Genomic DNA, 22,848 nt, shown 5'->3' with positions numbered 1-22,848 from the left:
ATCTCCAGGTGGGAATGGCAGGAGGCAGTTACAGAAGGAACTGCCAGACCCCAAAGCAGAGCTGGTGCAGGAGGGTACCACACAGCCATGACTTCAGGTTGGGAACTCAGAAGACCATCATACTTGAGCAAGGAAGAGTCCCTTTAAATAATGAGATGTGCAGAAACACCAATGAGTAGAGAAATAAAAAATCTAGCCTTTTCAGTTTATCATATTGGCTTATAAGTTGTGAGAAATCTATGCTAGTTCTTTGAGAGGGACAGATTTTGTTTCTCTACTTTTCAGCTTACATTTGCACCACTGAGTTACTGATGAAAAAGGAATGTTACCTATAACAAAGATAAGCTTTATCTACTGATTGCTTTAAATAAACCCTCATTCCTTTCAGCTTTCACAGCTTGTAGTCTGTTAATCCCATCAATCATTGACTTTAAATGTAGGAAATATGTAGTAAATGCATGTCAAGCTCTCTCAGTGTGTGTCAGAGAATCCAGCCACAAGCCTAAGAACAAGTAGGGGCCCTAGCCTTAAAAGAAACTGGGGGTGGGGAGTCAAACCACATTTGGACCACCACCACAATAAATAAAATCCAGGCAAAATATAGGTGAACCATGGGCTGACAGATCAGCCTCAAAGGGTTAAAGTAAAGGGGTCAGCCAGGTTGGATGGCCCTGTTCTAACCTGACCTGCTGGGTAGCAGCGCTCCCATGGCAGGGGTTGGGTGGGCCCTGAGGTCCCTTCCAACCCAACTATTCTGTGGTTCTATGATCCTTGAGAGCCCCTTCCAAATCGGGATATTACGTGATTCAATCTCGTGTGCTGAGCGCTCCCTCTGCTGGCACACACACATAGCTGGATTTTTCCCTACTCAGGCTGGGAAAAAAACGTGCCAGTGGAGCTGATGAAATGAAAGAGGTCATCGAAACAGAGCCCGTGGGGACTTGAAGGCTGAGCTTACCTTTTCTTCTTAGTACAGTTAGCGATCAGCGTCGTTCATTACCTTCAGCACCATGCAGATAGCGCCTGTATTTTACACAGGCCTTAGAGCTGGTTTTCTTTCACTTATTAACTGGAACGGCCACTAAAAGAATCTGAAGTTTTTCTTCAGTTTCTGATAACAGGGCAACAAGTTTGTTTAGTCACTTCTTTTTTACAAAAGCTGTGACCTGAGGAATGGATTTATAAGCAGAGCATTTCTACACTCATGTAAAAATCCTGTGGAATGCAAATGTCCAGAAGAATTTTAGCACCCACTGTGGGGTTTGTCCTTACAGTGCAGAGCAGACTGGCACATTGTTCAGCCTTGTCTGTTTAGAGCATAAAGTCCAAGAATGGCACCACATGAAAGTTTGTAATGCAAGGATCAAGTACACCTCATAGTCAGCACCATCAGCTCCCACAATATCCCACAGCACAGCACTGAGGACCTGAGTGGAAGGTGGTGGGATACCTGTCTATGTTCCCATGATGCTGCCTCTAGGACACATGCTCATCCCTGGATAAGCAGTATAGCATAAACACATCATCAGAAAACAAAGATTCCATCTTTCTGTTTTTCCTTGTCTATTGCTACTGAATTTCTTGTTCCATTGGGCTCGAATCCATAATGGCTTATATATGGATATGACAGTCCTGTCCTCTCTCCCCTCTAAACATGTGTACAACCACACAAGCAGCCAGACACAGCCCTGACACAGTTGCCATTCACAATCACTATCCCCCAGGGCAGCACAGTAAGCTTTCATCCCACAGGATGAACTACTGCTTTAATGGAGAGGGAAAAACACAGGGGCAGCCAGAGACAGCTTTGTTCTGCTCTGGATGCATCTCCAGCAAAATCACGTTCAGTTAGGTGGCATACATCTCACAGTAACAGTGGGCAGTTTGCTATCTGCAGAAAAGGTGAAAACCAAAAGAAGTATTATCCACAAAACATAAAGAAATACTGTTATATGTCTTCTCTTTGAGTCATTATACACAGTCATTACAGAAAAAATGTTCTCCTTGCTGGGCATTGCAGCAGGATTTAGTTACGTCTTCTCTTAGAGATCCACATCTTATTCATGCTTACACCATGTCAAGTCAAAATGAGGACGGGCATTTTGTAGATGCGTGGTATGAGAGGCCAATATTCTCTTAGTAATGCTTTCCTCCCAAGGTTTGAAGGCAGCACCTTTTCCAGCCTCATTTTAAATACTGCATCACATTTAAATCCCAGCTTTCCTAACACAGATGCAATGTTAGGAAGCCATGTGTTTTGCTTTTTGTCACTTTGCCTCATGTTTAATTGCTCTGTTCCAAAGTTTTGCTGAAGGGAACTGAGGAATGGTTTGAATGGCAGTAAATGTGGATATCACAGATCCAAAACATGGCCAGAACTCAACATTGTAAAAGCTGCGATTTGACCCTCGCTCAACAAATACTTTGTACATTTAAACAGGCAAAAAAAGAACCAGCTTTAAACTGAGATGAAACCACAGATCAGAGATGAACATTTCATTAAATACTGGACAAAGCAGTAGAAACTCTTGCTCTCTTCTTGTTTGCAGATCATGAGAGTTCAGAAAAGCCCATGGAATTATATCTGATTTATAATCTGATTTATAAGCAGCACTGCATTGAGACAAGATGGGGATGAAAGGACAGAGCACAGCTCTGGTGAAAAGGGCTGGGCATCACCTTGGGGTGATCATTGTGACTCCATGTTGGGAGTGGCCGAAGCCCCCATCACAAACACGTGCCATCACAATGACACCCCATCAGAACCCCCAGGGTGTTCAGAAGGATTTCACTTGCCGAGTGGCACAGCGAAAACCGCTTTGTCGCAGAAATGTCTGCAAGGACAAACTTCAATTGGACTGAGCAAAGACGCTCCCACCCTGCAAGAGGTGGTCAAGGATCGGCTCGTGATGCTGCTCACTCCCATGTCCGTCTTTAGCAATTGAAAATCTCCTGTACCTTGCTGTCTTTCAAGCGCAAGGTGGTAACAACTGACTCTTCTCCTTTGCCTTTTGCAGCCTCTCGTCAACTGGAACCCAGACTTCGGAGGAGAGAGCTCTCGGCTCCTCGAGCAGCGCAGGCCGAGATCTGCCCGGAGAAGGAGAGCTGAGACAGGCCCCTGCTGCTGCTCCTGCTGCTGCTGCTGCTCCTGCTCCCGCAGGGGCTGCCTGCAGGCAGCGGGTCCGGCAGCCGGCACCCAGGCGGCTGCAGCCAGGGGACCCCGGCCTCCCAAGCGCCGAAGGAGAAACCGCAGCCGACGCCGAGCTCGAGCCTCTCACAGCCGGCCAATGCGTGCTGCAGCAGCTTGGGGAATGAACCAGCCTCTGGACCCGTCCCTGCTGCCACCAAACAGCGGCTGGAGCCCTGGAGACATTTGTACTTCCTTGTCGTTCACCGCTTCATCTTACATGGGAGACAGCTTGCCACGCAACCCAGCGCTGCAGGAACGTCCCTGGCGCCCAAGAGAGCAAGAGCAGCATGCTCCTGAGGCCGGCCTACTTTTCCACTCCTTATCGCTCACGGTGAACATACAGCATGAAGTCACGGTGATGCCAGAGGAGTGGGAGCCTTGGGAGGACCCGCAGCGCCCACCTTTCACCAGCTCTGTCTGGGTAGAGGAAGGCTGCTGGCTGCGCACCGATGAAGATGACGAGTGAGCACCCTGCAGTGGGGTCATGTCGGCGCCCGCATAGTGGCCCGAGGTGGTAGTGGATAGACCGATAGTTATAAGGACAGGTTGTTTCAATAATAAATCGTTTCAGTTGTCACTTCAGTTTGGTCATTCACTCCTTTCCTTGAGGGCGAGATCTCAGATGCGATTTTAATTTTGCCAGTGAAAACGTGCAAGGCTTTGGCTTGGTTGAACGAGGTGTACTCCCGCAGGGAACTCATCCTGATACTTCCATCACCCGCCCCTCATCCCGCCCCGCTCGGCCCTGGCTCCGCCCGGCTCCCCGGGCCGCGGCTGCATGGAGGGCGGTGTGAGCGGGGAGCGCGTCCCGTGCCGAGCCGACAGCCGCCCCATAGCCATGCTGCCATGCTGCCCAACACTGGGTAAGGCGACCTGGGCTTTCCTCCTTCCTTCGACGGGGCCGCGAGCTCTGAGCCACAGGAGCTGCCGGGGCAGAGCTGGGGCCGGGGCCGGGGCCGGGCGGAGGGACAGACGCGTGCTCCGCAGCCCCTTGAGGGCGATGGGACGCGGGGTGGAGGCCGCCGCTGGGCACGGTGCCCCCGGAGCGGCTGGGTCGGACCCGGAGTCCCGCTCGGTGCTGTTTGCTCACGGGCCGAGCTGTGTGCACGTCCGGAGGGCAAAGTGCGGCTGTGGGTTTGCTGTGGAATCTGAATTGAGTGACTGCTGTGGCGTTATTTCTGCGCTGCTAATGAACGGGGACATACGTTGACCTTATTCGTTCCCGTGTGTTGCAAGCAGTAGTCATGAGATCCTGTACGAGTGCAGAAAGCGCCCACGGTGCAGCCTGTGGGCTGCCCTGGTTGCGGCCGTGCCTGCTGCAAAAGGAGCCCACCTGCATGATTCTAACTCCCTGAACCTGTCCAGTTAACATTTCTCTTACCCCTTAGGCTGTTCAACCATCCAGACTATTATGTATTTACTTGGATACAAAAGTATTTTGAGAGATGGTAATGAAAGCCTTGCTAATGTGAATGGCGTCAGCTGTTATCACTTTGGCCTCAAATCCTTTCATTCTATCACAGAAGTCAATCAGGTTCACCAGGCTTGATTTTACCTACTGAGATTGATGATGCATTGGAACATGCTGCCCAGGGAAGTGGTGAAGTCACCATCCCTGGTGATGTTCAGGAAGGGTTTAGATGTGGCACTGAAGGACATGGTTTAGTGGCCATAGTGGGGATGGGTTGAAGGTTGGACTATATTGTCTTTTCCAACCTTCCAAGTTCTAAGATTACCTCTCATCTATGGCTAGTTTCTCATGTCCTGGTAAACCATGTTCCTAAGCAAGGCACTACCAGTGTCTGCTCTCACTGAATCACCCATGCCACTCAGCAACGCCTTTTCCTTGTTCATGCTCTTCCTACCCACATTATAGCAGATAAACAAGTTGCCACTGGCTTCCCTTGCAAGTCTCAGCTGCAGGTGAACTTTGGTTCTCCTCACACTGTGCTGATATGCTCATGCAATATTCCCAGTTCCTTTTTATCTCACTGGTGCTTCCACTCTGTGTGACACCTTTGTACACAGGGGCTCAGTCACAAGTCGTTTGCACAGCTGTGTCAGCCTGCTGGTTGGTTGGACAGACTTGTGGGGATTTATTGGGTTAAATGCAGTTACTTGCAAACTGAGTTTTACTGTGAAAGCCTTAAGGAAAATCATGGTCATTTTTGAAAATCTGATTTTTGGCTCTTGTCTTTGGCACCCTGCATTGGGATTGTGATCCTGGACTTTGTCTTTACAGCGTGTTGAGCTACTGGTCCTCTGTGTTCAGAGGGCCAAAAGAATTAAATTACAGAGAGCTGCACTGAGTATCAAAACGTTAGAATTGGTTGGTTTTGTTGTTTTTAGAGGTCACTCCTTTTCTGCTTTTGGAGAATGCAGCAGTTCTGTTGTGGGCAGCCTTGGATTATTGTACAAAAAGTCTTCAGTGGTGGTGAAAGGCTTTTCTGTAGCTTTATCCATTTATTCTGTATTTTGGGTCTGTTTTCCTTGTAAAATGTTGAAGGCAGTTGCCTCTTGCTAAGACTGCAGTGATTGTTTTTGTCCCCAAAGACGGCAAGAAGTCACTGAGTTCCAGATTTTGCTTGGTTCCCCCTCTTGTTTCCCCTCTACCTCCTTCACATCTTCAGGAAACTAGCAGGCTGCACGCTCTTCATCACTGGTGCGAGCCGGGGAATTGGCAAAGCCATTGCTCTGAAGGCTGCCAGGGATGGTGCAAACATTGTGATCGCTGCCAAGACAGCAGAGCCCCATCCTAAACTATCTGGGACTATCTACACAGCTGCAGAAGAGAGTAAGTTGTAATCAGGGTGGGCTTCAGACTGTGGGCTGTGTGTGTGTGTCATTGCTTAGTTCTTGCGTATGAGTGGGAAACTGCTCTGACTCTCCTAGCTCCCATTCAGCTTTAAAAGAATGAGCCCAAGTGCTTCTCCTGCCTCCCAGGAATTCTGTGAGGTATTGAAGTTTGATGTTAATGAATACACATGTGCATAAAGGTAAAAATGTTATATTAATTAAAATGTGTGGTGAGCCATGTACATTCTCAGTGTTAGGATTTTGTTGTGGCATCCCTATTCATTATGCAGTATGTAAAAGTCAGAGTTTGAAAGGTGTAATTTTTAATGCATTCACTGAATGAGAAAATCTCAGTAGTCAGTTTGTGCAGTCTGAGAGACAAATTCTAAGTGTGCTTTTTTCTAATCACGCAGTTGAAGCAGCTGGAGGAAAGGCATTGCCATGCATCGTTAATGTGAGGCAAGAAGAGCAAATTATCAGCGCCGTGGAGAAAGCTGTGAAGACATTTGGAGGTATGCTGAGGGGCAGGGGAGTCTACCAAGCAGATTATTCAATGAAGAAGAAGAGGAAAGAACAGCCTAACCTGCTTTACTCCTGTTTTTTCTTATTTCACTGCTAATGTGAGGTGACTTACTTTAAAACCAGGGATTGATATTTTGGTGAACAATGCAAGCGCCATCTCTTTGACCGGCACTTTGGAAACAGAAACCAAGAAGGTCAATCTTATGATGGATGTCAACGTACGAGGAACCTACCTCACGTAAGTGCTGAGGCAAAGCCATTTTGACAAAATGTTTAATGCTGTCTCAGTTTGTCTGAGATCTTGGTGCAGAGAGTAATAATAACTAAACGCATATATACTGTATTATTTTTCAAATGTGGTTTTAAAAATGAGATAAATATGTGAGCAGAAGGTAAGAAATATGGGACTAGATGATTCTCTACACTGGTAATCTGGCTTGTTAGCACATCATGGTTTACTCCCTTTCCAGAACTATTACAAGGAAACTATTGCTTCCGAACATCTGGAATATCTGCTTTAGTAGAAGTTGCTGCACAGCTTGGAGGATGCAGCCCAGCTGTTAGACATGAATGCTATTCCTGAGATAAGTGAGATAGGACAGGTTTTTTTCTGTTCTTTTCATCAGTTAAATACTTGATTACAAGGGAAGGGTTTCAGCTCACCATTGGACCTTTGTGAAAGTGAAACTACTGCTCTGCTGTAGTAGTAAATGTTCTGTAAAATAAGAGATGACTGTCTTGCTTGATTCCTCTCTTCCAGGTCTAAAGCGTGCCTTCCCCACTTACGGAAAAGTAAGAACCCCCATATCCTGAACCTCAGCCCACCTCTGAATATGAAACCCACGTGGTTCAAAAATCACTGTGGTAAGTAGCATCCATTGCCTTTGCTGTTATGTGTTGAGAAATGTGTGAGTAACTAATGACGTGTGCAGGAGCGCCAGCCAAGAATTCCAGATATTGTGTTTTTAGTGCTCACAAGAGACTGACAGGAATGGTTCCTCAGAGCGTTTTGCACTGAAAGAAAAGGTGAAAGAAAATTGTTTTCTGATAAAACACAGTACAAATCTCATGCCCCTAGCGTGGCCTTTATATTTCCAAGAAGGTTCTGCACGTAAGAGTTAAGAGTTTTTCATAGGATTTCTTAATACTACACCATGTTTTCTATTCCCAATAGAGATAGGAAGGCAAAATCTTTTTTTCTCTATGCTTCCACATTTGATTTGATAGCGATAAAGCTCATTGCTGTCTTTTTAAATAGAAATTATCTTTGAGGAGTGAAGGAGGCCCCATTTGCGTCTTTGGGCTAGAACATATGTTGCTCATCTTAAACCTGTGGATTATCTTTTAAACTTCAACACTCGGAACATGGTTAAACTCCTCTTGCAAGTCCATGTTCCTTCTCTGCAACATCCCCTTCTCAGAGTATACAAAAAGGATTTACAGCGTGCTTTTTTCCTTTTTTTTTTCCCTCCCCAATTCAATACTCATGTAAAAGGGTCAGTTTGTATCTGAAGGGGGTGGTAGGAGCTGGGAGAGTTTCTGTACTCTAGGAAGATAATGCTTTGACCCCAGAAAGTTGATTTTTCCGTGACTTACATCCTTCAAAAGTAAAATTCTATGTGTAGACTAAATATGTATCCTACTAAATATGGGATTTTTGTGTGCTTTTTGTAGCCTACACAATTTCTAAATATGGCATGTCCATGTGTGTCTTGGGAATGGCAGAAGAATTTAAAGGAGAAGTTGCTGTCAATGCTTTATGGCCTAAAACAGGTGATTATTTTGAATTTTTGTGTTTTGTCCTATACAGGTGGTCTTATTTAGGACTGATTCAGGACACCGAGCACTTCTGTGTATTTTTTTGTGATCAAAGATGTTGTGTGGGTATTGGCTTTCTTTCCTAGTTCTCACTGTTGCCTTCCTGTTTTCACTTAAACTTGCCTTCAGCCTGAGCACATTCTGCTTTTTCTCCTGTCTTGTCACTGCTCCTTTCAACATGACTCAAACTTTGGTTTGCACACCATCCCTGAGTAGTATTGGACATTTCTGTCAATATTTAGAATCCCCAGCTAGTTAGATTGCCAGGAAATAGATGAAGCTGACAAGATATGTACCTCTGTAGAAGTAAAAAAAAAAAAAGTTTTGGCTGAGTGGGAAATCAATTGCTTTTTCACACAACCATCCAACACTTCTTGCAAGTCACAGCACACTGAAGGGCCGCATAGCAGAAAAATAACTTGGTGTGCCCATCTTATACTAGCTCCAGTTTATTGTCCATGGGTCAGTGAGGACCAGGGCTGCTGTTGAAGGTTTGGTAGCTGCTGAACAAAGAGACCAGTGTCTTGAAAGCATTAGAAGCAGTAAGTGAGCTTTCAAAATTTGTATGTATCAGTGTTTCCTTGATGAAAACTGTTCATGTTCTGAAGTATAAAAGTTTGTAATGTTCAGTCTAGGAAGAAAAATGTTGTTTTGAAAAGTTTATCTGCCAAAACAAAAGTTAACTACTTTAGAGAGTGAGAGAGGTGACTTCTGTAGTATCTACATTACAATTACAAAGTTTTTAATTTAAAGAACATCATATATATGTGATCAGCTTCAATGCTGGAGATTGACACTGTGCTAGTATGGTTCTATTGGTTCATCCAGCTCCTTGAAACAAGAAAATATGCTGATAGTGAGATGTTACGAGCTCTCAATTTAACTAAAAGTGAAAGAGGTAACCTGCCAAAAGGATGTAAGAGTGTGAATGAGTAGTAGAGGTACTGCAGGGTCAAAGTGGAAGATGCCGTATGTATGAATTAATGGAAAACCAGCAGCACTTTGTATGAAATAGATGGAAGGATGTGCAGATTGCAGGACAGTAGATGGTTTTTCATATCAGTCTTTGCCCATAGTTTTGCTATATTTAGAACAATAATAATTGGCTGTAATGTGAAAGTAGAGGAGCATAAGCCAGGAAAAGTTTGAGTTTGTGCTATTGGGTTTCTCATCTTTAACTTAGAGTCACTTTGTTATCTCACAAGTTATTGCGGGGCTAAAATTGAGATTTTCAGTATGGTAATGGCTGCAGAAAATGTTAATTGCTGATGCACGTTCACTTTGAGAAAGATAGTTGTCCTGTTAGTTTTTCATGTCCTGAATAAAGCCAGAGGAAGTCTTTGTGTGGAAAGTATTGATAGAAGCATTGAATAATATGAATATTACAAGGAGTTCTTCCCTTTATTCCTCTTTTGGTTCCTTTAATACTTTTCAAGTAAGGGAATCTTTACACTTTGAGGATTGTTTGCTGGTTGACCATTCTTCGCTGGTTGATGGTATTTCACAGTTTAGTCTTCTCATGATTACTTTCATGTGAGAGGAGAATAAAGTTTATGCATTTGCCAAAGAGATGAGTATGTGATGTCATTAGTGTTAAACTTGTAATTTCCTGTCCTCTGAATTTTCCAGCCATACATACAGCTGCTATGGATATGCTGGGAGGATCCGGAATAGAGAAGCAGTGCAGAAAAACTGACATAATTGCAGATGCTGCATATTGCATTTTAACAAAGCCGAAAACTTTCACTGGAAACTTCATTATTGATGAAGTTCTACTGAGAGAAGAAGGCGTTAAGGATTTTGATGTCTATGCAATTGCACCAGGTAAAAGAGATCTTTAAAATGAGAAGTTTGCGAAGGAAGGAAGGCCATATGGGGAATATGGATATATTCCTTTGACTCAGTCAAAAGATGCTTTGCCTCACGTTTGAGAATGTGGATTCTGGGAAAGCACATAATAGTCCACTGAGGCTCTAATAATCAATGCCTATATAAATATATATATATATATATATTTTAAACCCATTAGCAAAAAGAAAATAGACCTGCACCACAAGTGCATGTTTTACTATTTACCAAATAGTGAGATAGTGTTTCTTCATCTTCAGATGTTTCTGACTGAATTTGTAAGAGGCTTCTGGGTCTGATTTTAAATGTACCAGAACCTAAACATGTCACCTCGTCTTCTTTCAACCTGTAGTTCATTTACTGGTAAATTGAGGTGCTGTTGCCTTCAGAATGGATTCCTGTTTGTGCTGTTCACCCTTACTTGGGCTTACTGTTATTGTTCAACTCCCCTTTAGGTCACCCCCTGATGCCTGACTTCTTCTTGGATGCTGAAACTGACATGACAGCCACATAATCAGAAGGCCGTGGAAGGGCAACCTCTGCATGTACATGTCGATTATTTGTGATGATAATGAATGCCTCCTCTATTTCAAGTTACTTTTGGACTACATTCAATCTATGTGGCAAAATCTCTTGTATTTGGGCTGTTTGATTTATGGAAGTGACTTTAGTGTCTGCAACTTTCCCAGTTCATAATCAGCACCTTGTTTTGAACAACCTTTTTGCTTTTTACCACCAGAGTTAAGTGGTATGAAGATTATGAGTAAATATTGCTGTAAAAAAATCACAAGCAATCAGCATATTTTGCAGGAGTGTTACATCTTTCTTGCAGTGTGAGAACTTGAGAAGCTTCTATTCCTACATGAAGTTCTCACAGTCGGACATGATGTGAATGTCTACAAGATGAAATAGAGAAGTTGTTTTTTTACAAAAGCATCAGGTTCACTTTTTCAGAATAGTGATGTTTCTATTGGAGGGCAAATAGGAATTCTGGATATGTTTTATAGGAGTGCCAAAACAAATATAGGAAAGAAAGAGGCTAAGTTTGAAAAGAGCCCAGTTCCCTTGAAAATACTATTTGTGAGTGCGCACTTAGACTTTTCTGCCAGGAACTGATACTGCCAACTGCCCAGATCTCCAACACAGTAGCAATTCACTGAGTAGAATAATTATTTCCTGATACACTGACCTTCTGCATGGCTTTTAGGGGCTGCTAAGCATTACATGCCTTATAAATTGCAAATGCTCTTTCTTAATGTTAAATGAGCACATTCACTGCAGTGTAGAAAGTTGCTGATTAAAGTAGTGAATTGATTCACACCTGAGAAGCTTTTGCAGAAGAACTGCTGAAAACATATATATTCTTAGAAAGATAAGTGAGATAGAGCGTTCCAGCATTTTACAGAGAATCCATCTGTTTCTTTTAGGTGCTTCACAGGCATCAGGTGGAGCCAAGCTTAATAAAGAATCAGCTTCAGCGGGGCCTGTTGCAGAAACATTCAGAGTTATTCAGGGAGAACTCAATAAAGAAATAGTGAAATCCACGCAGGGCGTCTTTCAGTTTGAATTGTCAGGTAAGACCATCACTTGTAAAATTCTCAAATGCTCACTTTTCTAGCAAGAGTCAGTCTGTATTTTCACATGTAAATACTTGTCTTTTATAACTGGTCTAGGAACAGGGACATCTTTGGGTGTGCTCTATAAGATGCTGCCTTTCAGAGCCAACTTCAGCACATGTGGGATTTACCCTGCTGCTGTTGTCACAGGGAGATGCTTTCTGCATCAGCAGCATGTGCTGCTCTTTTGGGGACTGTGGTGTGTTTTCCTGGTGTTTCATTTCTGCTGTGTCACCCTGCTGGCCGTGCTGCACAGGGTCAGCATGGTAGTTCTGTTCCAAACCCCTGCTGCCTCCAGCTCCACCAGCAGCCACTGCCTTGTCCCCTGACACTGTGGCACTGTGGGGCATCTGCTGGGGCTGACCTTGTCTGCACAGAGAGCGCGGGGCAGCTTCTGGCACAGCACCTCCAGCATGTCTAGCACGAAGATGGGAGAGAAAAGCAGGCGGGGGTAGCAAAGGGCAGGGCACATCAGTCCTTGTGGTGCTGCCACAGGTTCTCCCTGTTCCACTCAGGTGATGAAGGAGGCACTTGGTACCTTGACCTGAAAACCAGCAGTGGGAGTGCTGGGTTTGGGAAGCCTCCTGCAGCAGCTGATGTTGTGATGAGCATGTCGAGTGGCGACTTTGTGAAGATGTTCACTGGTGAGTAACAAACGGGTTTGGCAGAACTGAGGCAGCTACTGGTGGCAGGAAACATCTTGCTGATGGATGAGCTGACAGGCTCACCTCTCTTTGTGGTCTTGGAATTGGATGAGCTGTAGCTGGAAGTGCATGGCCTTTAAATTCCCTTCCAACGTAAGTCACTCTGTGAGTCCATGATTTTATAATAAAAATATCTACTGCTTTGTTCAGTAGCTATTGAACTTTTCAGAGCGTAGCTTCAGAAAGCATCCAGTCAATCTGTTGAACCTCTTTTCTGATGCTTTTACAGTAGAACTTGGTAGCAAAGTAACTACTATATGATATCGCAATCTCCAGTTCCTTTCCTTTTCCTGACGATTCTGTGTCTTCTTTTTAGGTAAACTAAAGCCAACCATGGCCTTCATGTCAGGAAAATTAAGGATTAAAGGTAACATGGCACTAGCATTGAAGCTAGAGAAGATGCTGACACAGTTTAATGCTAACCTGTGAGGGAGAAGCTGTACCAGCAGAACATCCAGCCTTTCTTTTATAATAGCAATGCTACATTTTAAAACGATAATCTACTTTTTTCTCTTTTTTTGTGTGTATAACAACTGTGGATAAAATGCTGATCTGTTAGAGAAGATCTAATTTAGTTTTATTAAGACTGAAAGGTGTTTGTGATTAAACAATTCCTTCTTGAGAATACTTCTATTATGTAACTGGTGTTTTCCTTTCTTACACTCCTTTGGAGCAATGCAACACACCTGAAGTGGGTTTTCTTTTACATATTTGCTTGCATGCGTGCATGTCCCATAAGAAGTCTGGGAGGATCAAATATCACCTTGCAGATCTTCACACAAACACACCCCCAGCCCAGACTGCCACAAACAAGGTAATCCCTCCCACAGCACCTGCGTGCAGCACCAGAAGGTTTAAACTACAACATGTTTACAGGCACATCACCTTCCCTCTTTAGCATGGAAAGAATGGAAACTCATGAGAAAAAGCACAAATGCTCTCTAAGTGGACAAGAGCACAGATCCTCCTCCTGGTTCAAGAGCACGTGCAAAGCCAGAGGTAGCAACCTCACAGTGTTGCCAACAGAACTGCTCAAAATGTAGGGCATTTTACTCCTAAGTATGTAGAGAATATTTCAAGACTTAGAATTTATTTTCTAACTCGTGCAATGGTCAAATAGTTTATAGTCTTCAAAGCCTGTGCTCAAACAAAATTATTTGTGCTGTAAAGGTTCCATCCCTGTTGAATTCTGGTAATAATACAGAGAATGTTGAATTCACTTATGCACTCTGCAGTCCCAGCGCCATGAAAAACATGAATGAACTTTCCTTTTGAGGTGACAGCTTGCCTGTGGCTGTGTGGTTGTTCCCACACTTGGCTACATTATGCAATACTGTATGTGTAATGCTGGTTGCAGCAGTGCAATCAGGAAGTATGCCTTAGGATTGCCAGGGCTGTTACATCTGGAAGGAGATGTAAGCAGATGTGGCTTGTTCTCATCTAGATAACATGAAGAGTATTGAGGGGATAGTGCAAGAAAAAGAATCTTTCAAAAGCAGTCAAACAAGTGCTTTGCTGCATGACCTGAAAGGGTGATGGTACCAGATTGTCTTGGTGTGAGCACATGGTAAGATTTTTGTGTTAATAACTAAAGACCGTTAGATACGCTGCTGTTCTCTGAGCTGAATAAACATCAGCTGGCGGTACCTCATGTATGAGCAGAGGATGGGTGAGAAGGTGGTGTGTTTGGAAACTGGGGGTGGCTGGGATCTAGAAGATGCAGAGTGAGCTGACAAAAGGTAAAGGTTGAAAACAAAATGGGAAAAGAGTTTTGCCAGTTCCTCAGCCGGTGACCCTCCTGAGAACTGAGAGTGGGGAAAAATTAATCAGATGAAATTCCAGCTCCCTCCCTTGAAGACTGACAACGATTTTAGAGGCACATGTTCATGTTGGACTACACCTCTTTTCCCCTATGAATAAAAAACCTTGCTGCCTCAAAAAACAGGGCACCTTACCCTTCTTTGATCCAGTCTTGCTCAGATCTGGAGGAGCTGGAGAGAGCTGCAGCATAAGTATTCACATATAGTAGTACTGGGCAGCAGCACCTCCAGTGCTGTGGGCTGCTCATGGGTGTGTTGCTCAATTCTATGCAGCTGGGAGCTGCTTGCAAAATGCTGAATGTGCTGTGACCAGCACAGTGCAGAGCTTTTACTCTATCTCACTTTCTGCCTTCCCTCGGAATAAGGCACCTACTCTATCACAATTGCATTTGTGTAAAAATGAATATTTGAAACCCTGTTCTTTTGGTTACTCAGCTGATCTCCATTCCCTTGTTAGTAGTCCTGTGTTTTTTTATGGCTTGCACCATCATTAGTCATCTGCCTGTGCTATAAGATTCTCCTTTATCTCTCGTTTGCCTACGCCATATTCAAGCATTTCCAGGAAAAGCTCAGGGTATTGAAATATCCTTGAGTGGTCTAAGTACTCTTTCAGAATATAGGGGGAAGGAATGTGCTTTAAGCACCCGCATCTAAGTAGCTTCTGCTACACTCATAAATTAGATCTAATCCAACACCTGTGAATAACAGCTCCCCTCTGCTTTATAGTTTAGCTGTTCTTTTGGAAACCTTAATTGTGAGTATTGTGTGAGAAACAATTGATGCAATTACATTTGCTGGAAAGAATAACGACTGTCACTTCCTTTGGAACAAGAGGAAGTACACCATTTTGTGCTTTTTCTGTCTAATACAACAGCACATGTGAGATAACTAGTGACTAGATCTAAGGGAAGACATGTAATATGTTCTCTCCACAAGTAATTCAGCTTCAGCAGATCCACTGCAGTTACATTTTCTAAGGTACCTCAAACGAGATCAAGGCTTGGCTTTTCAAAAGATGCGTTTGCATGTGGGAGGGAACCTCTGAATGTTGTGCAATGAGCTGCAGCCTCTCTTCAGCCCCTAAATTAATGAAGATCTGTGTAAGTATGTTCAGCACACAATCAAAGTGCTGCCAAAACAGTCCCATTTAATGCAATTATCAGCTACTTTGCACTGTCCGTGCTTTCCCTTTGTTGGCACCTACAACACAATGCTGTCACAAGGGGAGCATGCAGGCACACAGCCCTTGGCAGCCCTTCTACATGATGCTGGGCAGAGGTGAAAATACAAAGAGGCTCAGTGAGGCAGGCACAGAGTGCCAGTGTCAGGTGCTCAGGTGGGGCTATGGGCATTCTGGGGACCTTCCCTGCCCAGAAAGTGTCTTTTTTTGGCTCAGTGAGAGTGTTTTGAAGGCCCTCCAGGAAAGCATGATTTGGGAGTGGAAGATTGGTATGTCATGCTGGTCACACATCCATCCTAGTGCAGAACAGAGAGCATTCATTCACACTCCTACTACTGCTCCTTTAAGCTCTCCTACAGTCTGCAGTTCTGATTTACCAGCAGTCAGCAAAGAAATCATAGCTTCTTCCTACTCATTTGTCTCTAGCAGTCAAATAAAACCATTTGTGTCAAACCTTTCTCTCTGTAGCACCTGCTTTGGCCTGGAGGCGTCTCCCTCAGACTCACAGATAAGCATGCTGACCCTGAAGGATTCCAAACCATGGCTCTCACCACAGCTCCCCTCTCCCCAAGTTGAAACATACCTTTTTACAGTTATAAACTGCATGTAAAGATCATCATACTCGAATAGAATGCACATGTTTTGACTTAGCCAAATGGAACTGTGTGGTAATAGTTACTTGCAAAGAGTTTGCTCTGCTCTCCAAGCCATTTTGAAAGCTGTGTGCCTTGAAGGCCAACTGCTCTGATTTTAATGCCTCTTTTATCCATATTTCTGTGCCTAATTCAGTCATACTGCAAAAGCGAAGGTAGTTATATGGATTTACAGCACCTTTGGGTCTCAGCAGCAGCCTGGAGACACGAAGCACATGTGCTTGGAGACTCATACTGCCCAAGTGCTCTTTTCTTCACCAAAGGTCCTCTTCCTCAGTTAGAAGGTTCCATGGTGGAGCTGCAGGATCCTTCTTCGGGGAGATTTTATCACCAAAGTGAGGAGATGATTATACAGAATTTGTCCACATGGGTGTGTGTGCATGATGACACTAAGCTGAGTGGTGCAGTTGAAGGAATGCCATTCAGAGGGACCTTGACAGGCTTGAAAGGTGGGCCTGAGTGAACCTAATGAGGTTCAACACAGCAAAGTGCAAGGTTTTGCACTTAGGTTGGAAGAACCCCAGGCACCTGTACAGGCTGGGAGGAGTGGTCCTTGAGAGCAGCTCAGCAGAGAAGGACCTGGGGGTCCTGATGGATGAGAAACTCAACATGAGCCAGCAGTGCGCTCTGGCAGCCCGGAAAGCAAATGGGATCCTGGGCTCCATCAGGAGAGGGGTGGTAAGCAGGGATAGGGAGGTGATCGTCCCTCTCTACTCTGCTCTTGTGAGGCCCCATCTGTTGTACCGTGTCCAGGTGTGGAGCCCTCAGTACGAAAAAGACATGGAGATTTTGGAAAGGGTCCAGAGGAGGGCCACAAAGATGATCAGGGGGCTGGAGCACCTCCCCTATGAGGACAGGCTGAGGGAGTTGGGTTTGTTCAGCCTGGAGAAGAGAAGGTTGCGGGGTGGCCTCATTGCAGCCTTTCAGTACCTAAAGGGAACTTACTCCCAGGAAGGGAGTAAACTCTTGGAAAGGGCTGATAATAGCAGGACTAGGGGAAACTGATTTAAGTTGAAAGAGGGAAGATTTAGGTTGGATGTTAGGGGAAAAGTTGTTTACTAGGAGAGTGGTTAGGCCCTGGAACGGGCTGCCCAGGGAGGTTGTGGATGCCCCGTCCTTGGGGGTGTTCAGGGCCAGGTTGGACAGGGCCCTGGGCAACCTGATCTAGTAAAGGTGTATGTTTGGTGGCCCTGCCAGGCAGGGGGGTTTGTTCTTCATGATCCATGAGGTCCCTTCCAACCTGGGTCATTCTGTGATTCTGTGATACTGGTGTGTGGCTGTTTGTCCCAGCGCGCTGACCTTTTGTCTTCAGGTTCACCAACAAGACTGTAACTGATTTATGGAGGAGGCAAGTGATGGGTGCTACTGTGTGACAATCAACATCACTTTGTGGACATTTGAAAGCACCTTCCTCCAGAGCTGTTCACCTCCAGAAGAGGGTGCTCAGAAGTGTTTACTGGCAGAAGATCTGGCAGCTGCCCCCCCCCCCCAACAGGCCCCAGCCCGGCCTGAGCCACGTGACAGTGACAGGAAGTGCTTCCTGCAGGCGGCGGAGAGCACTTCCGGGCCATGGTGGCCATGAGCAGGGCCGGGAGGAGCGGGCTCTGTGCTGCGAACGGGGTCGGGCCTCGGTGCGGGGGCACGGAGGGGCTGTCGGGGGAGGAGCTCGCAGCGCTGCCGGCACCCAGAGGCGGCTCCCGGGTGGCTCCACGGTCTCGCTGTGCTGCGGAGTCACCCGGCCGGCCCCAAAAGCCTGGAGGCAGAGCCTGAGCCGGCCCCGGCCCGGATCGTGTGGTGCGGCTCCGGCCGTGCTGGGCTGTGCGGCACCAAGAGGAAGACGGCCATTCGTTTGCCGGCCGCTCGCTGGCTGTAAGATCTGGGTGGCGCCGAGGCCTGGTTAAGAAACGGCGTGGATGAAGGTTTGTACGGATGGAGTGGGTCTGAATTGCAGTGAGCGGGACGAGTCCGGGCTGCGGTTTGGCGTGGTTGTGTTGGTTGCTTTGAAGGGCTGCCATCATAGGGCGGAGGGAGGGAGAGGGAGAGGGAGGGATGAACAGGGAAGCAGAAAACAGATGCTCTGCTGGAATTCAGAATAAAGGGGGGCTAAAAGGGGGATAGTTAAAGGTAGTTTACAGAAAATGATTTAGTTAGAATAACAAGGAATGGAGACAGTGGGTCTGGAAGAGCAGGAAGGATGAAGATTAAGGAGTGAGAACTCCCTGAGACACCTGGCGAGAAGGGGATTAGGTGTTGCAACTCCTCTTTTGATATTTGCATCTCCCTGACAAGATGGGCGATAACAAGAGGGGGTCTGCATGATAAAGAATGTGTATTAGAATTAAGGGATGCATGTTAGAATTACGGGAAATCATTGACTATGCATGAGGTGTACCTATATCTGTATCACGGTTTTACAAGTTGGTGTGCAAGTTTGGAGGAGCTATCCCCCTTGCACCCAGCGCTGGAATAAAACATACCTGCTTTATAACCCATCTCTGGATTATAGAGTTTGATTCCGCAAGTCAGGGAGCTTTGAACAGTGCGGGCAGTCAGGAGCACGTCGCGTTTCTGCCTGCTGTGTTGGCGCTGCCGTAAGTCTTTGGGTCCCCAGGGAGGCTCTCCCTGGGGGTGTCCCGATTGGAAGGCAGGATTCAATCCCGCCGCAGCCCGTCCATGGCAGGCAGACGCTTCTCTCCTCTGCTCATGGGACTCAGCAGTGCCAGGGGTTTCACAGCGCGTGTTGCAGTGGCTGGCAGCCTCCGTGTGTTTTTCTGTTGCAAACAGGATCCCATGGTGGAGTCGAACTAGAAGCAGACGTTGGTGTCTTGTGGCAGGAGCAAGGGCAGTGGAAGCGCTGTCCAATGCCGGGCGGTGGTGACTGCCATGAGAGCAGGGGTCTGATACCATCTGTGAGGGATGGGATTTGCATCCGGTGGCTTTTCCGTTGCAGAATGTCCAGCAGCAGAGCGTGAGTGGCCGTGAAATGAAGCTGGGCTTCAGGAGAGCCGTCTGGAGCTGCGTCACGAGCACCTTGTGTGTGTGCTGGCCATCATGCTGCCAGTTTCCAAGTTCCCAGAGGCAGTAAGTGGTGCTCTCATGGGCTGAGAGAAAGGCACGGGCAACTGGCTGGGAGGGAACTGTCAAATACAAGATACGAAATACTAAAGTATTGATGCTACAGATAAAGCTCAGTTTGCATTTTTGTTAGAGTCTGTGACAACAAATACAATGTCCCTGAAGAAATGGCTTTTTTGGCCATTAAAAGACAAAATGCAATCTTTTGATTTGCACAAAGCAGTAAAAACAACACTGGAGCGATTTTCTTTATCCTTTGACAGAGTCTCTGGGTCTTTAATGTCCCTTCCCACCCAAACCATTCCACAATAATATATTTCCACAGTGTAAATGTGAAAATATCTGCCATGGTCTCCTGCTGCTCTAGATGACTGGGAATCCTCAACGTCCATAACAAGCCCAGGGGGAGCCTGGTCCTTGCGGTGGAACAGATCTACCCAGTGGGACACGCTCCCAGTAATTCTTCCCCAGCAGCCTGGCACTCACCCACTAAGGGTAGCCACAAGCACCCACTCTATGCAGCCCTGCTGCACAGGAGGAGCAGCCCGTGGGGAGGCCCAACCAGCAGCCTAGAAATGTGAGGTCACTATGCCCTGCCACATTGCTGCCTTGTGCCACAAGATCACAATGCCCAGCTGCGTGCTCTAGGTGTTCTGTGCCCCAATAGCAGCACTCGTTGTGGCTGTAGCAGTGGTGGTAGCAGCATGGCACGAGTACTGGGGGCCACGGCCCCCACCTGCCTTGCCATCCTCCTACTGATAGCCATGTGTTGTCAGGAGACTTGTGCTGCTCCAGGGCGAGCAGCAGGAGCAGGTGGGTGGGCAGAGATGGGGTAAAAAATAAGCGGAAATGAGAGTGAGAAGCCCAGGTTCTGGTTCCAGTGGCTCTGTGCCTTATAGCCCTAAGGCTGCCTTCGATGGGGGCGGGGGGGTATTGGAAAAGGGGAACAGGCAGCACCACAGGAGCTGGGCAAGGGCATGAGGAAGCCCTGTGCTCCCACGGCTCTGCCGCTGGCTGGGTGGAGCATGCTCTTCATCCTGGGGGTGTCCCAGGGGAGAACGTGGAAGGTGTGTGCTGGGAAAAGCATGAGCATTTCTGCTCCAGCTGCCTGATGCTCCCCATAGAAAAATCCTGGTTCCCAACAGAGACCCCCAGCTGTAGCCCAGTGTGTTTCAGACACCTTTTCTTTGTATGCTCTTCCACGCGGTCCCAGAGGGGTGCTGCATGTGGCCAGGAGGGAGCATTTGTAAAGCTGCCGAGTGCTAGGCTCCAGGTCACCCTGGCCCCTCTATAGCTTTGGCGATCAAGGCCTGAGTCTCCCATCCTGTTACCTGTCCCCTTCCCTGGCCCCTTCCCTGTCACTAAGGGAGAGGAAGATCACAGCATGCAATGGGAACAACCCTCTTCTGTTCTTTCTTCTAGATGATGACATTGGTACTCCTTCCTCAGATGACTGGAAGGAGACTGCTTTTGTGCCTCAGGGGAAACTCCGAGGTAAGTTGTGAGTGTCTGTTTCCTTGGAAGTCGAAAAATTAGTGCTATAATAGCTTATTTGGGTACGTAAGGCTCTCCAAAGGTCTTTCAAGTCTCTTTGTGCTTTGAAGGTCGTACACAGATCAGTCATTAGTATTTCTTTACTTGGAGAATTGTCACATTTCAGTGGGAAGGCGGCCCTTGCCAGTCTTTGCTCCTATTCCTTTGCTGTTTGGGCCATGTCATTCCCTGACCTGCAGCCAGTCCTCACAGGTCACTGCAGGAAAAAAAACAAGGCAGACCCCAGTGCACAGCGGAAGCTCTCCTCACCTGTGTCTGATCACTCTTGTGCCTGCAGGCCCCTTTGGTGCATTTCGAAAGCAAAGTCGCGTCCCTGAGCCTGGGGTGGATGCCAGACGTAAGTCACCAGTCTTCATCTCATGATCTTTGCTCATATTTGGTTGTGGAAGTTCAGGAGGGGTTCATCTTTTCACTGCCTGGTGATTTCTTCTCCATGAGAAGCTTGGGTAGTCACTGTTTCTTGGGTGCTGCATGCTCCCAGCATCCCGTTGACTTTGTCTCCATACATCAGAGATCTCCCCACTAAAAAAACCTTGAGGGGCCAAATGTTCTTCTATGCCTTCTCTGAAGATTGTTTTACATGGCCTGGAGAGAGTATCTGGAAAGCTGCTGAGTGCCAGCCAACTGCCCACCTGGCTTCTCTGCAGCTTTGCAACTTTTGACCCAGGTCTGAGTGCCATGTCATCACCTGAGCCCCTTCCAGTCACTGCAGGTCCCTAAGGAAGAGAGAAATTACAGCATACCATGTCATGAGATTTTACTTCCTTTGAGAGATGCCAGCTCACAGTCCTAATGTCAGCCAGGCGCGTCTGCAGGTGTGAGTGAGAATGCACACCTGTGTGTGTGTGCCCTGCCCTCGCACAATGCCCTGGTCACATTCAGTGATGCCGTTATGCGTTTAGGTAAGCTGCAGTGTGTGGTGAAAAGTTCTCATTCTTTGGTTGCAAAAGTGCCTCCAGGGAAGGCCGTGCTAAATCCTTAGTTGTGCTGGAACCCCACAGGCATCCCAGGGGTGGCTGTTGTCGTTACTGACTTCACTGAAAAGACCGTTCAGTTTAATACCTTGTTTGTCTGAAAGTTATCTTAATGCTTTCTGTTTAGGTCCTGAGAAACAGAAAGAGGCCCTGGAAACAGGAAAATATCTGCAGACACTGCCCCCTCTGCTAATGAAAATCATGAAGGACAAAGCACGTGGTAGGTGTATTTCCGTCTGTTCCCTAAAAGGCTTGTGAAACTGAATTTCTAGAAATACATGTGGAGAAACTGCACCATCTTCCTGATGAGAAGCAGTTACTTACAGTCCCACTCCCTTACCTCCTTTCTAAAGAGACAGGTGGAGCACCTATGCGCTGGCTTGCATTTTGGAACGGCAGAGTTCGCACACTGACTGTCCCCCTGAGAGTAATAGAGGCCATGCACACAACAACTGTCACTCCAGGTAAGGGCCGCTCATAGAGCTCCGTGGCCGTGGTTAGAGGTTGCTCCCCTCCCACTGCAGCCAGTTCCCAGGGACTTAGGAACTTTGTCCTTTTGGGAACTAGGCCACCAGAACCACATTCAGCAGATAAGAAGAGGAAACAGGACCCTCCATAGTACCTCCTGTGCACAGACCCTGCATTCCAGAGCTTGCTGTGCTTCCCCTGAGCCACCAGGCACAACAGCAGCCCGGAGCGGGATCCTTCCTGTGGTTGCTCTTGTCCATGTCACTCAAAACAGCAGCTGGTGAAACAGATCCACATTGTTTTTCCAGGTGCGGATGGTGAGGAACACGCAAATGCCGCAGACAATAATTTTATCGAGAAGTACTGCCTGGGATTCGGTGCAGCTATCTTCGTTACCATGCTGATGGCAATGTTTTCGTGCTATCGTCTTGTCCGACAACGGAGGCAGATAAACCAGTGAGTTCTTGTTCACCCCCAACCCCATCCTGCCCCCTCTCTTTACTATAGGGATCCTGTGAGCAAGGAGGCATTTCTAGTTAAAGCAGCATAGAGAAGCCAGTTAGTTGTTGCCTAACACTGTCTGAGATTGACACTGTCAGACATTTAACTGGCCTCGCCATTCCTGCTGCA

General features: G+C 46.6%; 1 protein-coding gene and 1 long non-coding RNA gene across 2 annotated transcripts; both read left to right on the top strand.

Moving 5' to 3' along the window:
• Positions 1–3,976: 3,976 nt before the first annotated feature.
• LOC146759859 (hydroxysteroid dehydrogenase-like protein 2) lies at positions 3,977–10,744 on the top strand. The gene is made up of 8 exons (XM_085509716.1): positions 3,977–4,053; positions 5,821–5,984; positions 6,400–6,498; positions 6,632–6,746; positions 7,269–7,372; positions 8,183–8,281; positions 9,956–10,150; positions 10,630–10,744. The coding sequence occupies exons 1-8, from the start codon at positions 4,037–4,039 to the stop codon at positions 10,686–10,688; spliced, it is 852 nt and encodes a 283-aa protein (XP_085365842.1). The 5' UTR covers positions 3,977–4,036; the 3' UTR covers positions 10,689–10,744.
• An 8,261-nt stretch (positions 10,745–19,005) lies between these two features.
• LOC146759858 (uncharacterized) lies at positions 19,006–21,967 on the top strand. Its single transcript, XR_014931936.1, has 3 exons — positions 19,006–19,228; positions 20,645–20,716; positions 21,878–21,967. It is a non-coding gene; the product is annotated as an uncharacterized LOC146759858 (long non-coding RNA).
• Positions 21,968–22,848: the final 881 nt, after the last annotated feature.

This window comes from Coturnix japonica, chromosome 9 (assembly GCF_054131305.1).
Source record: "Coturnix japonica strain WE chromosome 9, WE-NBRP24, whole genome shotgun sequence".
NCBI lineage: Eukaryota > Metazoa > Chordata > Aves > Galliformes > Phasianidae > Coturnix > Coturnix japonica.
This window is presented reverse-complemented; position numbering and strand designations above follow the sequence as displayed.

Coding starts and splice junctions, on each gene's coding strand:
- LOC146759859 (XM_085509716.1), top strand. Junction 5,985..6,399: donor CTACACAGCTGCAGAAGAGA/GTAAGTTGTAAT, acceptor CTAATCACGCAG/TTGAAGCAGCTGGAGGAAAG. Junction 7,373..8,182: donor GTGGTTCAAAAATCACTGTG/GTAAGTAGCATC, acceptor TGCTTTTTGTAG/CCTACACAATTTCTAAATAT.